Below are 17,398 nucleotides of genomic sequence, written 5' to 3'. Positions count from 1 at the left end.
GTAGCTGTTCCCCACGGCTCAGCCTTGAGCCTCACACTCCACTGAGGCTGCTTTGATGTGGCGGGGACAAAGACACCCGTAGGATGGGGTGTGCTGGGGGGCACCCGGTGCCCTTCACCCTGCCTCTGGGCTCAGGGGTTTGTAGCAGCCTCGGGGTCCTCGCCGGCTGCCTTCTTGTTCGCAGGGCCCCCCCCAGCAGGGTGCCCAGCCCCACGTCCCGGCGGCTGCTGAAGCTCCCCCAGGAGGAGCCCCCCAAGCTCTGGGCAGCCTGTGCCAGGGCTCCGGCACCCGCCCGGCCCAGCAGTGCTGCCTGAGGGGCAGGGGGAGCCGCCGGGGCTCCGCGCTGGGCCCACGGCCTCCGGGCCTGGCCCTGGGCACCGCTGAGCAGAGCCTGGCTCCGGCCTCTCCACACCCTCTGCACGTTGGTCCCCTCGGCAGCATTTTCTCCCTTGTTTCATCTCACTGGTGTGTCTTTGGCTCCTTTGTTTTCCTCCATGCCTTTTCCTCCTGCCCCACTCGGGCCTACTGAGGCTCAGCTGCGTTGTTTGCTGCTGAACAGGACCCAGATGCATGGAAAACCCCACATTAAACCAAATTCTGGTCTTGGGCATGGGACCTGCCGTCCTCCTCTCTGTTCCTCATCATCTGCCACGTCCAGTTTCGCTCATTACCCCTGTTAATCCACTCTTCTGCTCAAACCTCTCCTGTATTCTCACCTCTTTCTCCAAACCGTGCCATTTTCTTCCATTAAAGCATCCAGCTGCGGGGCTGCTGCTCTTAGCCCTTCTGCCGTCATTTTGGGTCTGACCAACGTTACCTCCTTCCCTACTCTTGCTCCTCTCCACGTTCTCTTTCCACCCGGTTCGTTATTGCTTTCCCTTCCCTGTGCTCCTCCATTCTGTTCTCCTTGCCTTGGTAAAGCTCCAGTTGGGAAGCGGCCCAGTTTCCCATCTCTCTGCCTCCATCTTCACCTCTCAGCCCTAATGAATGATTTTTTTCCTTCCTTCTCCTAATGCTCTTTTCTTTAGTTCAGCTGGATGGGGCTCATCAGATCCAATTAGTGCTGTGGTGTTTTAATTCAGCAATCTGGTGATTTGGGGGCTGAAGGATAAGCTTCCTTAGAGCCATTCCCTCCTTCCCCATTGACTCTAAGTCGCTGGGAGCAGCTCGTGCTGTGGTGTTCCCGTTTGCCCAAAAGCTGCTGAAACCTGGGGAAGTCGAACCCCTTAAATCAACAGAGACCTAACCAACGTGGTGAGTGGAGTGTGGAGAGCTGCCCAGCAGCATCTACCTTGTTTGTGGCCTCCTATTTTATAAATATTGACAAAATTAAGTGAAATATCTTCTTTGCAAGTGAACTTTGCAAGTTGATGTATTTACCACCATGGAACTGGTTTAAGAGCACGGGGGTCGGATCTCTATCAAGTGGCTCAGTAGTTGCCAGCCTTAGGCCTGCAAATCCCATTTCTCAGGCTTCAAAAATATTAATAGTCGTAGAGGGGAAAAAAGGTAATTTTTAGTTAATTTTCAGAATAAAAAGGGATTTTTTTGTTGTTGTTGTGTGGTTTCCATGCTTTTTAAATTCACGTCTTAGGGGGCATGAAGTCAGAACTTTTTAGGACGGGAAGGAAAAGAAAAGGAAAGGGAAATGGTGGGTGATGAATACACACTCAGCAGCACCAGCAGCGTGCAGCCCTGGTTTTGTGGAGCAGGATTTCAGCAGCAATCGTGCTGTAACACAGCCCCAAAACCGAGCTTTCCCCACCTTGTCGGGATGCTCCATCAACCAAATTGAGCAAAGGCTTTGTTGGAAGAACCCCACAAAGAAAAAATAAGCCATTTAAAAGAGCTGGGTCTGTCCCCTAGTCTAGGCTGCAGCCTGGGAATATCCTGAAGCAGTTCTGCACTGAAATCATTATTTAAAATGCATTGTCTTGCCAGAAATTAGACATCGCCAGCGTAGATATCTTCATCCGAGCTCAGTCCCTGGGCTCCTTTCATAGTCAGCAGAGCTGAATGGGCACCGCTGGGGGTGTTTCATGGGAGCACACGTAAATGTCTGTCTTGGGAGGAGAATAAACACCCTGAAAAAGGCACATTTCTCCGGGCTGGGCTGCAAAGTGAGCCCATCTGGAGGCACCACGTCTGCTCTGATGAATCCCACCTGACGCCGTTACGTGTCTGCGCAGCGCCAGCGTGGTGGATCCCGGAGCTGTGACTCAGGCTGTAGGCAGCGTGATGATAATAATCCTCCCGCGGCTGTTTTCTCAGCTCCGGGGATGAATTTTACTCCGTAGTCGGTGTTCTTTGGGCAGCCCCTGGGAATTAAACCCCTTTAGCCCTGCCTGTTGCTGGTGGAGGGCTGGGATCGGGGGGCACCCGCCCGTGGCTGGGCGCTGTCCTGGGGGTGCTGCCATCCCCTCGGTGACCTGCAGGAAGGGGACCACGGGTCGGCCAAAATCATTTCAAAACTGTTAAAAACAGAGCCTCGTTAGTCTCCTAAATGTAGTCCTCGTGTTGGGGATTTGGGAGACGGGGTTTCAATCCGCAGCAAGGTTTAATTTCATATTCGCAGCGGGGTGGCTGCTGGAAGTGGAGGAGCTCCCAGGCTCGGCTGCATCTTGTCTGTTTCCAGAGCTGCTGCTCTTCCACTTCCCGTTCGAATCCTTCCATCAAACCTACAAGCAGAGGCTGGAAACCCAACGAAATTTGCGATCTACACAGATTAGCTGTCTCCGGGCTATAAATACCCGAATCCACGGGGCAGCACCAGCGATGCCAGCTGAGAACTGTTGTAGCTTTGCTTTTCCAGGCACGTTTTTTAGGCTGGTGTCTGGAAGCGTTCAGATTCTGCGAGTCCCAGTACTCGGAAAATGTAAGAAAATAGCATTCGGTCAGTTTTGAGTGGGAAGAAGAAGGAGACAAAACCCTTATTCGTGCCGGGAATAAGAAGAAACACCGCGGGGACGCCACTCTCTTGGGATCAGCCGACGTGGCAAAGGACAGGAGGAAGGGTTCCCTTTGGGGTCTTGGTGAAGGCCTTGTGGGGTTCTGGAAATGCTCCATGGGTGTTGAAAACCAGGGCTGTGCTTATGCGGGGCTTGCCCAGCAGTTGTGCTTCTCCACATCTTCCTCGCAGCCTACAAAGAGACGAGATGCGCTGCGGATGCATGTATAATGTAGCAGCTTGCAAAATATGTTCTCCCATGCTTTGCTTTTTTTTTAAAAAAAAAAAAAAAAAAGCCCCCAAATCACTATTTGCTGGCAGGTTTTTGGCTTTGGCTGATTTTTTTTTTTTTTAATTTTGCTGCATTTTTGGCTGAAAACGTTTTGGCCAGGCACTGCGAACAACTTCCATTTTCGGCCGAAAATTCCCACACTTGGGGGCCGTTGGGTTTCGTTTGCGTGTTTGTTTTTCGGCTGAGAAAGAATAAATATTGGGGGGGGGGGAGTGATTTGAAGGCAGAAGCCGTTCCTTGCGAATAGGTTGGTTTAGTTAATGACCCCATTTCTGGGGTTGGTTTAATTAATAACCCCATTTCTGCTGGAAACAAATGCTGGTGGAGGTTCTCCAACTACCGCCGATACCCAACGGCACGGCTGCGAAGGCAGGGAGTCTCCTCCGCACTGCCTGCAGCACGTCTGCCATGCCTTAGATCCCGGCAAAACCGTAGAAATCTGCATTATTCAAGTGCTGGAGGAGGCAACAAAAAAAGGATCTGCGGTTACAATAAGCTGCCTACCATCTCTTGCCTCTTAATAGCTCCGTTATGGCCCAAATGCTTGCGTTGGAGCGGGGTGCAGGGGTTTGTACGGCCCCACAAGGAGGAATGAGTTGTGTTGGAGCACCCACCAGCAGGGATGTTTGGTGTTTTGGGGGTTAGGACCCCCCAGCCCCAGTAATTTTGTGCTAGAAGGGAAAGCCAGCAAGGAGCAGCTGGGAAAATGCTAGTGGAAGGGGTAAAAACGCAGTGAGGGGCATTCCTGTAAGGGCGTTGCAGTGTTTTGTAGCCTGATTTTTGGCTGGAAATGGCTTCAATTTCATCAAGGGTCGAGCCCAACACAGCAAAAACCCGTGGCACCGGGGATTTAGTCCTCAAAAGGAGCATGGAGAGAGACCCCAGCGTGTCACTGCGAAGGGTGCTGCTGCTGGCTGCAAGCTGTGGCACCTGTCCCGTTCCTGCTAGCTAAATGATGCCCTTTCTCTGTGTTTTTTTTTTTTCTGTTCAAAGGTGGGCCTTAATGTTCTGGTTCAGAGAGCGAACAAGTTTACCCCCGCCACGCGTCTCTTGATCCAGAGGTTTGTGCCATTCCCTGCTGTCGGTAAGAAACCCTGCCTTTTCTCTGTATTCACCTCGCCCTACGCCGACACAAAGCACCGAAACGTCTCCCAGGCTCTTGCCTCTCCGCTGTGTCCCCGTGGGGACGGCCGGGATGCTGCTGAGCCACGGGGCCGCAGGAAAACTCAGCCCAGAGGTGATGCGGCAGCTTGCGAAGCCCCGTCCGGCTGCACTTTCTACTCCCAGGCAGCTGAAATAACCACCATGGGCTTTTTTAAAATTATTTTTCCGATAGAAATGGAGTGAAATGCTCCTGCTCTGAATGCACGGATTTCTAAGAGCTGCTGATTAAAAAAAAAAAAAAAAAAAAAAATACCTATGTACATGGAGAATTGAGGCTGCTGCAGGCTTGTTAGGGCACAAAATAATGTTCTGTGGTTTGTCAGCAAACTGCTAGTGTCTGGGGACACAGGGGGGACTCAGGCTTTGCTAAATCCAGCGGCTGCAGCATTCAGCAAATTGTGAGTTGGCTTCATTGTGAAGAAATCTTCAGTGGTGTCAGGGTTATTTTATACCTATACCTGTGATTTTTTTCATAAAGACATTTTTGTCCAAGCACGGAGGAAATGAGTTGCCAAAGGTTTTGCTCACAGGTGCGGGTCCCTTTTCAAACTCCTTAATCCAAAACTTCCCTTCGAGCTTTTCCCTTTGCAGTCCACGTTCTCAGAGCTTCTTCCAAGCATGACCGAGTCTCCTCCTCTGGTCCTTCTGCTCCTTTTTTTGCACAGAGCCCGTTGCTCTGCCCCTCCTGCCTGCAGTTCCCAGGTTGTTGGGGCTTTTTTTTTTTTTCCTTCTTTTTGTACTAGAAAACCAGCTGCTTGCCCTTCGAGCAGAGCAGGGACAACGGGGATTAGGGTCTCGGTCGCATTTTTGAGCGCTCAGCTTTTACGTAGGGCATCTGTGGATGTTGTTGTTGCTTCCCCGGAGCCTATTTTCAGAGCTTTTCAGCTTCCTTTTGCTTTTTGGAGCCAGGAGGGCACGAGAGTTGAGCACCGGCCCCGAGAGGCTGCTCGGAGGCTGGGTTTGAGTCAGAGAGGCATGCGGGAAGCCTTCGCTGCTGGGCTCTTCTGTTTGTGTCCCAAGGTGTCGGGAGCAGGAGGTTACGCCTGCGTCAGCGTTGATTGAGGGCCCGTAATTAATTTGTTTAGCCTGTAATTAATTCTCTCGTTCTTCTTTTATTTGTGTACTGTCATGCTTCATTATGTGCCAGGACATCAGGAATCCTCCTACTAATTGCTGTTTTGCGGCTCTGAAAGCTGCAAGTCGCTGCTTTGCAGACCTGGACAAACTGTTTAATTAAGAAGCGCCTTCCCCTTGCTTCTGAGCTGCCAGCCCTCAGCAGAAGGGCAGGATTTAACATTTTCTACGCGAAAAGCCGGAAGCTGGTGCTAGCCTCTTGCTCCACCACCGTGCACAGGACTGAGCAGGTTCCCCTCGCATCTTCTTTCCTCCCTCTCCCCATCCCACTGACCCGGGCTGAGATGCTCTCGGCAGCGTGTCCATCTCCTCGGGGCCCTGAAACTGTTGTCTTCACCCAGCAAACCGAGCAGAAATGCTGCCTGCAGGACGTATTTAACGAACCTGCACACGGGGCAGCCTGTGGAGGCGGCCAAAGCTCCGCGTGTGCAGCTGGCTTGGCACAAAAGGGTTGGCACAAAAGGCTCCGTGCTCGGTGTCAGCCACCCCAGCATCATCTCTTCACCGGGAGGGTTTTTGGTGCAGGGGCCAAATCTGCAGGAATTTCACCAGGAAGGGGCGTAGTGGTGGTGTGTTCTGGAGCCTGGCTGCTCCCAGGGCTGAGCAAGAAGGGGCTGGAGCCGTTTTCAGAAGTCTAGGTGGCAAAGGGCATCAAAAAGGATATAAGAGAGCCACGTACCCAAAACCCCAAAAGTTGCTTCCCAGGCCTGCTCCAGAGGAGGTTACCGCTGGTGGAACGATGCCCCTTGGAGGGAAGGGAGGTGAGGAGGGGGACGGTTTTCTTCTCCCAGGAAACATTTCCGTGGTTTGGTTATTTTTTGGTTTTGTTCTGTTGTAAATGGGGTTAAATTTGTGAATTTTGTAAATATGTACATGGGCATATTTACCGTGTGGCGAGCACCCATTTGGTTTAGAAATATGTACAGAGAGAGCTCAGCGGTGGATTGCTTTGTACCCAAATCCAGTTTCAAATAAGTGTTTTCACAAGAGCAGTTTCTGTGCTGTGGTACCATTTTTTTTTCCAAATTCTGAAAATCAAATTGTCTATGCCTGTATTTATGCATTTCCCATTTCCCTTTGCATTTGACGCCTTCAGAAAGCCGAAGTTTACCTGCAGCCTGCAGTATTTCTGAGGTATTTGCGGTATTTCTGCTGTATTTTCTCAAGCAAATACGCTGGAATCAGGTCTTGAGTTTGGGATCTGGCCAAGGAAGCCCCAGTAGGATGCAAAGACTCAGGGACACATTTTGGTGACCGGTGAGCTTCGGGTCTGGAAACCTCACCCCGAGCCTCACAGCCTGTGCAGCACAGAGCATCGCCGCTGGCATGTTTTGGCTGCCAGCTACAAGTCCGGGGCATGGGAGTGTTAAAAAAAAAAAAGGGAAAAAAGGGACTAAACTTGCTTAAATGAAATGCTTGTTTTGTTTTTTTTTATCACGGGTTAGCGAGCTGAAGGGCTGGTAGCACAGGGAGTTTGATAGATGGGGAGAGTGGTCCAGTAGTTAGAATATTAAAGAGGGAGACAGAGTGTGCGTGTGTGTATGTTCCTCTTATTCTGGAGTGTAAGGAGCATTTGTCACCACAAATCATCCTTGATTGCAGGGAGCTGCATTCATATAGGGCTCACCCACCCACCACCCGCAAAAAAATTAGACATTTGTTATATGACATGAATTGAGATTAATTAGCGAATATTAACCCGTCAAGCAGCACAGAAACACATTTTTGGAAGCAGCGGTACCGCAGCAACAGTGGGCTTGCAGTAGTTCTGGGTGGAAAAACAAAACGTGTGGGGGGGGGGGGGTTGCTGGAAAATGCCAGTTTTTATCAGAAACAAAAGTTTTGCAGGAATTAGCAGCTCTTCTTTGGAAAAGTTTAAGAATTCCCTGCAGGGACTTGGAGACCTCTGCGGGGACCCCGGAGGAGAGCTGCTCCTGGGGAAGGATGTTTGTGAAGCACAAGCCCCACACGTCGCTCTAGGAGCAGGATTTGGGGTGATTCTGAGAAGGCACCAGTGCAGAAAGCTGGGCAAAGGGAGATTTTTGGGGATGGGAACCAGACCCGTCCCCACCTGAGCCCCAGGTGCGGGGTTGTGATTTCTCAGCAGCCGGCTCGATGGCACCAAAAGAGGCGGCGATGTCCTTCCACCCCTCCCAGAGAGGAATTATCCCCTTTTTCCGCCAGGTGACTGAACTGCGTCGGCCCTGAGGTGCCCGTTGGGAGTCCTCAGAGCCCGTGCACGGCAGACGGCAGGGCAGGGGGAATCGGGGAGGCCGCAGGGGGAGTCAGCCGGTGCCCCCCTGGGAGCATCACTAGGGTCGGGCTGGGCTGCCCTCGCCTCGAGGAGTTACAGCAGCTGAAGTGAGCTTGGCCAGCCTGCACGGGGCTTTCGTCCCTGCTAGGAAAAGCGTCATTAAGCAAACAACCACAGCTCCAGCTCTGCAGAGCATGTCCACAGGGCCACTTTCCCCCTAGAACATGGAAGAAATGCAAATAGTCAGCAGAACCACTCTTAACAGGTTACGTGTCCATGACAGCGACCCAACCTTGTCTCCTTTGGTTCAAAGGAAACTTCTGCCCTCCTGAGGGCTCGGACCTAAGCTGTCCTTCGTAGCTCGGTGGAATCCCTTGCCTTGTATTTCCCTCACACCTGCCAAAATTCATTATTTCAGAAGAGCTTGTCTGCTGGCGTAGTAAGAGGACTCAAACCCAGCTGTGAGCTCTGAGATGAGATGAGGCAGCTGTCAGCCAGCGGTGCCGGCTGGTGGCCCACTGCAAGGACCTGGTTTGGCCTCGTAGGTCAAAACAGGAGGTGTAGAAATTCTGCTATTTCTTTGTGTCAATGTGTTTCTGATGGTGGCGAATAAAAGGAAACGATCTTGATTATTATTCACACTTCAGAATCACATTTCACTCTCAGTACCAGAGTGAGTCCTTGACTTTAAGAAACTTCTTGGCAGGCTGATGAAATCAAAGCTGAAGGGATGTCGTGGAGAACAGAAGCTTGCCATTTGGTATTGACCAGGGCTGCAGTGCTAATCATCATGCTTTTCTCATCCTCAGCTAGTGCCAATATCTGCAATGTTGTCCTGATGAGGCACACGGAGCTGGAAGAAGGAATTGATGTCCTGGACAATAACGGAAACATCGTCGGGTCTTCCAGAATCGCTGCAAAACACGTATGTACTTGTGGTGCACCTGGTGAACGCTTACACGAGCACGTACACAGCTCGCCTTCAGGCTCAGCAGCTCCCACAGCTGATGACCTGAAAGAGCTGGAAATAGATGACCTGTATTTATCATGCATGAAGAATTACGCTGCAGAACTTAATGCCTCTTTGTAGCCACACGTGCGGTAGGGTAGCCACAGAAGTGGGCGTGCTGGTGGACATGAGCATGGCACACCCAGTGCCTGGTGTAATGGTTTGAAAGGGAGCGGGCTGACATCGGGAAGATCCTGGACCACCCCGATGCATTCACAGCCTTAGGATTTCTTTGTGGAAACTTGTAAGCAGTTCATGTTGAATACGAAGCAAAGATAACTTACACCTTTTTCTAAATGAGGAAGACTTCATTTTCGAGCTGAGGAGCTTTTTAACCCTTGCCATGTTAATGCTTCATTAACAACTGCCAACCCAAGCTCTGTGAGGGTAGCCAGATGTTTTTATCCTCGTGCTAACACCTGGTTTGTTTTCCCCTGTAACCTTCTACGCTCTGCCATCTGCTTGCAATTATTCCCCTTTCTTCCCTTCTTACATAGTTTTGTCTTCTGAGCATCATCTGATTGTCTGAGGCATGTTGTTTCCAAGTGGGCTTTAATCTGAAATGTAAAGCATGTACAGAAGCACACGCCCAGGCAGAGGAGTTAATAATATAATGCTTGGCATTTCTCTCGCTCCTTCTGTCCAAGGCTCTTAAGGCACTTCATAGACAGCAATTAATGTACAGATTTACAGTCTTCAGCGAGAAATGGGAGATCTCTAATATTGCTCCATATTGATGTTTAACAGGGAGCTTAAAACAATCTGTTGAAGGGCTCAGAGATACTTGTTTGAGCCAGTTTTCCTCACTTAACATTACTGGCTTCAAGACCCTGCTTCCCCTCTCTGTCCTAATGGTCTAGGGGAAGACAGACAACATGGAACAGAAGTATTAAAACTGAAGGTACTGGTTTAAGTGGAGTTTCGGCATCAGACTTCTGAGGACTTCTGCTCAGATGCCATCTTGTCCTGATGCATCTTCCTGAATAGCACAGTGCTGGGTTCTGTAGTGTAAAATTTGGCAGATCCTTGGCGTTACATCTGCGCCTCTCTGAAACCTCCTCCCACTTTAGGAGGACTGAGTGCTCCCAAGCCTGGTCGGATGTGTAAATTTCAGCGTTCCCATCCCAAACCCGCGGTAACCTTTGCCTAAGTCTGGCAAAGCCCCACCCATGGGCACGGTGCTTAGGGCATCCCAAGTGGATGCTGCCAAAAGTGGTTGGAAGAGGTAGGTGAGGAAGGCACAGTGACGTTTATACACCTTCCTAGAGCACTGATGATGATGTTTTGGTGATTTATATGTATCACGCTGCCAAGCTGTTCTGTTTGGTGCTTCCTGGTGAATCTTGCTAGGGAAAAAGCACCCATGGAGGGACGACGATAGCTCTGCAGTTGGACATCCTACTGCAAAAAGGAGCCCTGCTTGTTGCAGTGCTTTTCAGTAAACCACTGCAGGTTAAAGTACAGAAACTAGTCTCAGATCAAACACTAAGGTACTTCACTGAAATTGACACTCAGTTAAAGGAGAAAGGATTGAGGCTGCTGCTTAACCTGTGCTGAGATATTTCTCCTCGCGGCATCTGCCAGGCAGCACCAAGATGTTTGTGTGGAAATACGACAGGGTGGCCGAGCACTTTTGGTCACACAAAGTAACATCAAAGAAGCTGTTAGGTGCACGGCCCTGCTCCCTGCATTCCTCTCTCTGTTTATTCCACTGGATTTATAACCACCCATCGTTTGTAGCAACAGAGCAAAAATCAGTTCTGTGCAAAGAGCTGACAGCAAAGTTGAAAATGGGTGTTGATACATCTGTTCACATATGCAACCAAGAAAGGCCAGCCAAACCATTCCCATGCATTGATTGTGCAGCGCAGGTACCTCCTGGGATTTGTTTTAAATGTCTTGGGTCTGTTTGATTGTTTTTCCTTTCCAGGCACTGCTAGAAACGGCCCTGACTAGAGTGGTCCTGCCAATGCCTATACTGGTTCTACCTCCAATTATTATGTCCATACTGGAAAAGTAAGTGGTGGGTACTCTGAAGGGGGGTACTTTTCAAGGGGAAGGAGGGAAAGATCCTCAGTAGGTATTATAATGTGGTATTTCTTAGAATTTGTTCATCAAAGACATTTTTTGGCTTATTCATGTTTTCATGTTCCAGCATTTTTGGCCATTGTAGGCTGGTAAAGTGTTACATTGATGTGGTTATTTTAAATCATCTTTCTGAGCCTCCAGCAGTTTGCATAACTGTGTTTTGTGGGTCAGCGTGAGCCCAAACTCTCTGAATTCAGTGGAAAAGTGTTCAGAAGTTCTCGGTCCTGCGTGCAGCAAACACTGGAGCTGCCACATGGGGTCAGAGGAAAGGTGCTCAGGCAGTGCTGGGGACCAAGTGCTGTGTCCTCGCCACAGTCTGCCCTGGCTGAACTCATTTCTGCTCTCTTGCAATAACCCCTTAGGCATGGCAGGGTAAAAAGACTTCATTTAGCTTGTTTTAAACCCATCTTTGATCAAGCTTCTTCCTTCATCTCACGTTGTGGGGGACTGCAAATACGAGGTTTCTATTCACCGCCATTTCATTCATGACCACAGGACCTCTGCTGGGTTTCTCTCCTTCCTGCCTGTCTCCAGCCCTGGCTAACTCCAGGCTGTGCCCCTGTGCTGCCAAAGCAGACAGGCAGAGCACAAACCATCACAGCTTTCCGCAGAAATTTGCTTTCCATCCCTGTTTAAGACGGAATCTCTCCTGCTAGATGTCGCCACGGAGCACCGATGCTAGGAGAGTGGGTAGGGTTATTATTTCAGGTCTAACCATCCCTCACATTTCTTACTAACAAAAAACCCCAACGACCTGCCCCGTCCCTTGGATGTTCTCCCCACCTTGCTTCCCAACACGTCTGCATTTAATTCTGCTCAGAGATGTTTGGAGCCTAGCTCTTGGGTCCTTTGGGGCTCCTCCTCAGGATCTGCCTGCTAACAGCTGCCTGCCCGTCCCATCCCATCCCACGGAGGCTCAGGCAGTGTGAATGGCCCGTGCTGGGGTGGGGATCACCTTGCCTTCCTTTGGAGACTGATTAGTGCATTGAAAGATGGGGGTGCTAAAGGGCTTGCTGCCTTTGTCCGGACAGCCAAGCTGGAAGCACTCTTTAAACAAATTTGTTGATAATGGCTGCTCTAAAGCACTCCACTGACAAAGTAAATAGCAATTAGCACGATTAGGGATTGACCCATAGCTTTGGTAAGCCTTGTGTGCCCTTGTAGAAACACCCCTGGGCAATTTTCTCTCCTTAACGGAAGGCTGGGTCTGCTTCTGTAAATCCTGAGCTTGATTTTTAGCACCCAAATTTTAAAAGATATTTATTGTCTGAACCCCTACAGCACTCAGAGGCTCACACCAGGATCACTTCTTCCCATGACCTGGGTGTGGGGAGAAATATAGCAACAAACGCTGTTTTGGGAACTCTGAAGTGAGTTTTCAGCCCTTGCTGGCCATCACGTTCTGTTTTTTTTTCTCTTTTTTCCTCTTTTTTCCAAGGGACCATGGTGGCTCCCTGCAGCAGGGCACAGTCTTGGTAGCACTTGCTGCCAGCCACTGGCTGGAGGTGGCTGCTGGAGACCCACAAGGACCGGGCGTAGATTCCAGCCCTGATGATTTTGTGCAGTGTTTGATGCCTGATTCCAACCTTTATAATCCCATCAAAACCGCTTTGCCGTTGTCAGCCTAAAGGGCTCCTGTTTTCATCTGTCCACATGCCAGACACTTAAGAAATATTGCGGATTTGTGGTATTCTTGCCGCAGGGCTCTTCCTCGTCGTCTTTCTGTAGCCCTGAGGCTTTGCACCAAGGTGGCTGCGGCTGTTCCTGCTGACTTAGCGCGGTCACTTGTTCCTGTCCGCCTGTGCCTTGGTGACCAGCTCATCCAGGCAGGATCACCCCAGAGGACAAACTTCTATCCCTGCCATTCAGAGGATCTCTGCTATTCCATTTATCATGAACAGACAAAATCTTTATGTGCAAAGCCTCAAAGTTTCATAGAAACCTGGTCAAAGAATGATCTTCTACAACAGGAGACACTGAGGACCATTGTGGACCACAACCTTAAATAAAACTAACAGCAAGACGTGCTTTGCACTTGGGCATCGTCACCTCCTGCACTGATACCATGTGGGTTACTCCATGCACCCGTGCTCCAGGCAAGACTTACTGAAACTGAGACTATCTGTCAAGCAAGTGTGGACATACATGAGGTTCTCTTCAAAAAGTCATCGTTTTATCTGATGGATTTCATCCAGGTTTGCAAGAGAATGGTTTCCTTCTCACCACCCCTGAATGATATAAGATGTATGGGCACTGATTTTGCCTAAATTCTGCGTAGAGCTTCGTGGCTACAGTTTTATTTCCCTTTATATGTCTTCGGATTCCTGGAAGTCTGAGTGAGAAACAACAGGGATAGGGATTGGGGTGTGGTTTGGCCATGCAGAGGTTGTGGGATGTGAAAGCATCCACCTGGCACGGAAGACATCCCTTCCCATATCCGAGGGGTTTGCAGTCCAGGTGTTCTCTCAGATCTTCTTAAATAAAGGACACGGACAGAAGTGAAACCTCATGTTGGGAAAAAAATGGAGTATTTGGTGAAAAGTTTAACTTTTTTAATGCAATAAAACTTTAGTTAGACTTTATATTGGCAGTCACATCCAGGCATGTATTATCAGTTTATTTACAGAAGCCCTTGCGGTGTCCGTAAATGAGAACAACAAGAGTGACCGTGCTGCAGCTGCCTGGGAGTCGCACCACCCCAGGAGCAAGCCGCGTTCTCCCAGCAGCGTTTTTTGAATCCAAACCTACTCCCTCCTTTGTGTCTCGGCGTTCAGAAAGTTTATTTTAAGTGGCCAGTTCCTGGTCGTCGTCTTTCCACTTGGATCCAGGTCTTTCCTCTCTCTCAGCCATCTCTCCATCTGCATGTTTTAACTCCCCCAGCTGCCTCTCTCGTCTCTTGTGCCATTTTTTTCAGCTCTCTTGGCTTCTCTCATCTCTTTGCCTGCTGTGTATTTTAACTCCCGGGGCCGCCTTCTCTGCTCTCCAAGTAATTCAATGTTACCTCCCACTGCCGAGCGCCGCAGCGCTCCATTCTTTCCCCATGTTTCATGCATTTCCTGCTGCTTGGACGCTCTGTTGAGGCAGCTAACATATAGAATCAATGTTTATTTTGAGACTACATATGCCATGCGGGGAACACGGTGTCAGTTATTTTGTGCAGATGTATTCTCATTTAAGTTTTATAAATAATATCCGAGCTGGCAACTTTAATACGGAAAAATATTGGTTTCGTATTGTCTGTAAGATGGAGAAGAGTCATCTGTGGGATCTCAAGTCAGCTGACTTCAGATCAGAAAGGAAAACTTCGTTAGTACCCCTGTGTCACAGAGATGTGAGGACAACTGCATCTAATGCGTTAAGTTGGATTTCGTGCACTTCAAACATTTTTCTTTATTCATACACTTCTGTGAATCCTTTTATGTGATGGAATTTGAGAACCTGCACGGCTTTCTCCCAGAAAGGACCAGTTACAGAGCCATCATCCAAGGCTTCTCCTGTAGTCTTTGTCAGGTTTCTGACTCCCTGCAGAACTGGAGCCCACCACGCAGACGGTCAGTGTGTAGAGCATCCAGATCTGTGTACGTCCAGCCTTGGGTTCCCCTGATCTCTTTGGTGGGAAAACTGAAATTCGGTGTTATTTGGTTCGCATGCTCTGGACAAGTGATGGACAGGCAGACTGCAGCTCAGCTCACCAGCAATGTCTGCCATGGACACTTTGAGGCAGTGGAGGTAGAAGAACATGAGTCCTTCTCTTCCTTATCTCCTTATCCTAAAGCCTCTCCTCTACCTCGCAGTACAGGCAACCTCAAAGGGTCTGAAGCACAGAAGATGGCCTGAGGACGGGCTCCAGGAGCTCACGTATGTCAGGCTAGACAGGAAAAGTCCCCAGAGCTGCTGTGCAGAGCTTATGGAGGGGAGATAAAGCTGGAACTGTTGGGACTGGGCAGGAGCTGAGAAAAGCAGGGAGCAGAAGAGTTGTGTCCCTGAAAGAGGAACACTTCTACACCTCCTTCACCACCACATCACCCTGATCTTGAGGCTCGCAGAGCTGCTAGCAGCACAGCATAGCAGCATCCTCACACGGCAGCTGTCAGGGCTGTTTTCCTGTAAATCTCATCAAATCAGGATGTTCTCAGGCTGGATCAACTTGCAGAGCTGCTCAGGCATCGCTAAGCCAGACTAAAGTGTGAGCAATGGATTGTCTTTAAGGATACTCAGTAATCAGACCATGGCTCTGCGGTGGTGGCTTTCTTAGCCTTAAACCATGATTTTCACTGCAGAAATGAGAGCGAGGTAGGAGATCCTCCTGGACCTTGTGCTCGTGGCCTTTTGCTGGAGATATTGCCCTTTAGATCTGCTTGCAGAACGATTCCTGCAGGTGCTCTTCTTCCTCCTCAAGTGCAAAGTCTCTCCATCCAGCTAAACCCTCGGTGAAGTTTGTTTGAACCAAACAGCTGCCAGCAGTGACACCTTAAACTGCCGTGGCTGTTTCCAAAGTAAACATTGAAACTGCTCCTTTAATTATGTCAATCAGGCAGAAAAATCCCCCAACATCGCTCCCTTTGCATCTGCTGTGTCCCCTGGAGCAGGCTCTGAGGCCGGAGCCGGAGCAGGAGATGCTCTTGAGCGTGGACAAAGCCCTGGTGGCCCGGCCAGACGGAGTGGCAGACAGAGCCGCGGGCTGTTAGAGGAGCCCAGCTTTCCTGAAACGACCCCAAATGAGTGAGAAAAGCTCAAACACCCTCTGCAGAGAGCAGCAAAGGTCTCTCTGAAGCAAGACGTGGCACGGTGCTGGCTCCGGCAAGTTCTGAGCACAACAGGGATTTGGGGTGCACCGTCTGGGCTGGGATGGTCACCCCAAATTTTGTGGTTGTGTCAGACGGGTCGCAGAGCCCTGGGCTCCGAGGAGCCTGGGTGCCTCGGGATACCCAGAGCCTCAGCCTCCCGTGCTTTTCTTACCCCACTGGCATCCTCGACGTCTTGCAGTGTATGCATTAGCTCTGAACCTGTTTATACCAAACACTACAGAAACCCCACAGAATCTGTCAGCTGGGAGACTTTGGTTAACTCCTGTCATATTTAGTTTAGCATCTGACACCTCCTTCTAGACAAATACAGCTCTGGTTCACTGAACCTGATAACTCCTTTTTAGTACAGCGACTGACTTCCATATGGAATAAATTACAGTACCTCTTGAAAAACGCCGGAGGCAGCTGCCAAATTATGCAAAATTTAAACCACTAATGAACAATGTGATGAAAGTTGAATGAAGGTGTATTTACAAGAGCTACAACACACTGTCTTTGCGGAGCAGATGTACTGTCTGTACAAGTATGCGTGTGTCTGTGTCTGTACCTACGTACACGCACGCTCATGCATATTGAAGTTACCCGTGAGGGCTCGCTGGTTTAGGTACATCCGTTCACACTAAGTGCTACCTGGAATTATTAAGCCAGAAGCTCCCCGGTACGTTGCTGCCTTTTTTCTGTCCACCAGGCAAATTTTACGGAAGCAAATTGCAGAAAGAAGAAGCGTCAGGGGGCTCTGAAGGGGGCTAAAGAAACAAATCTTTTAAAAAAAGAAGAAGAGAGAGGCGTGGAGGAACGTATCGCAAAAATAGACCTTCTTTTTTCATCCAAAGGCAAATGCATAAACAAATTGGCTTCTGAAGCAGGAACAATAGATCATATTACTGTGTCTCTGCAGATTTCCAGCATGACACCTTCTCTTGGTGCAGACTTCAGTCTCTTGGAGTTTAATCCGAGTGCCAAGGTTTGAACCAGAGCCTTGCCAACCCTGTCCCGTGTACAGGGCAGCACATAAAGCTGCTGGTCTTGTCCAAGAACAGCTTCATGTGCTTTTGCACCATTAAGGTAATATTCGTTCTTGTGAATATATATAATATTCACTCTTGTGAATATAGCGATCTGCTAAAGGGGATGCCAGGGGCAAAGCTGGGCTGTCAGGAGCATCTAAAGGTCCAGACCTTCATGATCTAGGCAGAGCACACAGGACAATGCAGTAAACTAATTCCCTCAACAGATGAGTATTAATTTTATTGATTCTTAATCTGCTATAATACTCTGCAATGAAACCACCGGGAAACATCTCATCATTCACTTCCAGGGGGGAAGGTTGAACAGAGGGGCTCTGATCGCATTTGGCAGCTACCAAAATGCAGCAAGCAATATTTAGCTGAATATTCTTCTGAGATCTGTGTCGAGAGCAACGATCCTAGGGACGGAAGAAAAGTGACCTCTCAACTAATTATGAGTCATTTATTCTGAACTACGCAAATTTTAGAATCCGAATCCCAATTAAGACATTACACTACATGTGTTAATTAGTCCCCTCTCCTTTTTAAATCAAGCCATAACTCTTCTTAATTAGGAGGTTAGCCATTGTAATTTGAACTGGCCTGGGTCTGAGGCACTTTTGGAAATCCCACCTGGGGGCTGTGCCGGGGATCACTTTAAATTGGTTGAGTTTTTACTTGGGTGATTATAAGGT

At 49.3% G+C, this 17,398-nt stretch overlaps 1 protein-coding gene across 3 annotated transcripts in view; it reads left to right on the top strand.

Moving 5' to 3' along the window:
- SFXN5 (sideroflexin 5) overlaps positions 1–17,398 on the top strand; it is a 96,112-nt gene that overhangs the window by 52,349 nt on the left and 26,365 nt on the right. For all 3 annotated transcript variants that reach the window (XM_066997048.1, XM_048081560.2, XM_066997049.1), the window contains 3 exons: positions 4,233–4,323; positions 8,601–8,716; positions 10,731–10,816. In XM_066997048.1, the coding sequence (XP_066853149.1) occupies positions 4,233–4,323; positions 8,601–8,716; positions 10,731–10,816 (293 nt within the window). The remainder of the gene's footprint in view (positions 1–4,232; positions 4,324–8,600; positions 8,717–10,730; positions 10,817–17,398) is intronic.

This window comes from Anser cygnoides, chromosome 4 (assembly GCF_040182565.1).
Source record: "Anser cygnoides isolate HZ-2024a breed goose chromosome 4, Taihu_goose_T2T_genome, whole genome shotgun sequence".
Taxonomy (NCBI): Eukaryota; Metazoa; Chordata; class Aves; order Anseriformes; family Anatidae; genus Anser; species Anser cygnoides.
Note: the sequence above shows the minus strand (reverse complement) of the source record. Positions and strands in the feature narration are given on the sequence as shown.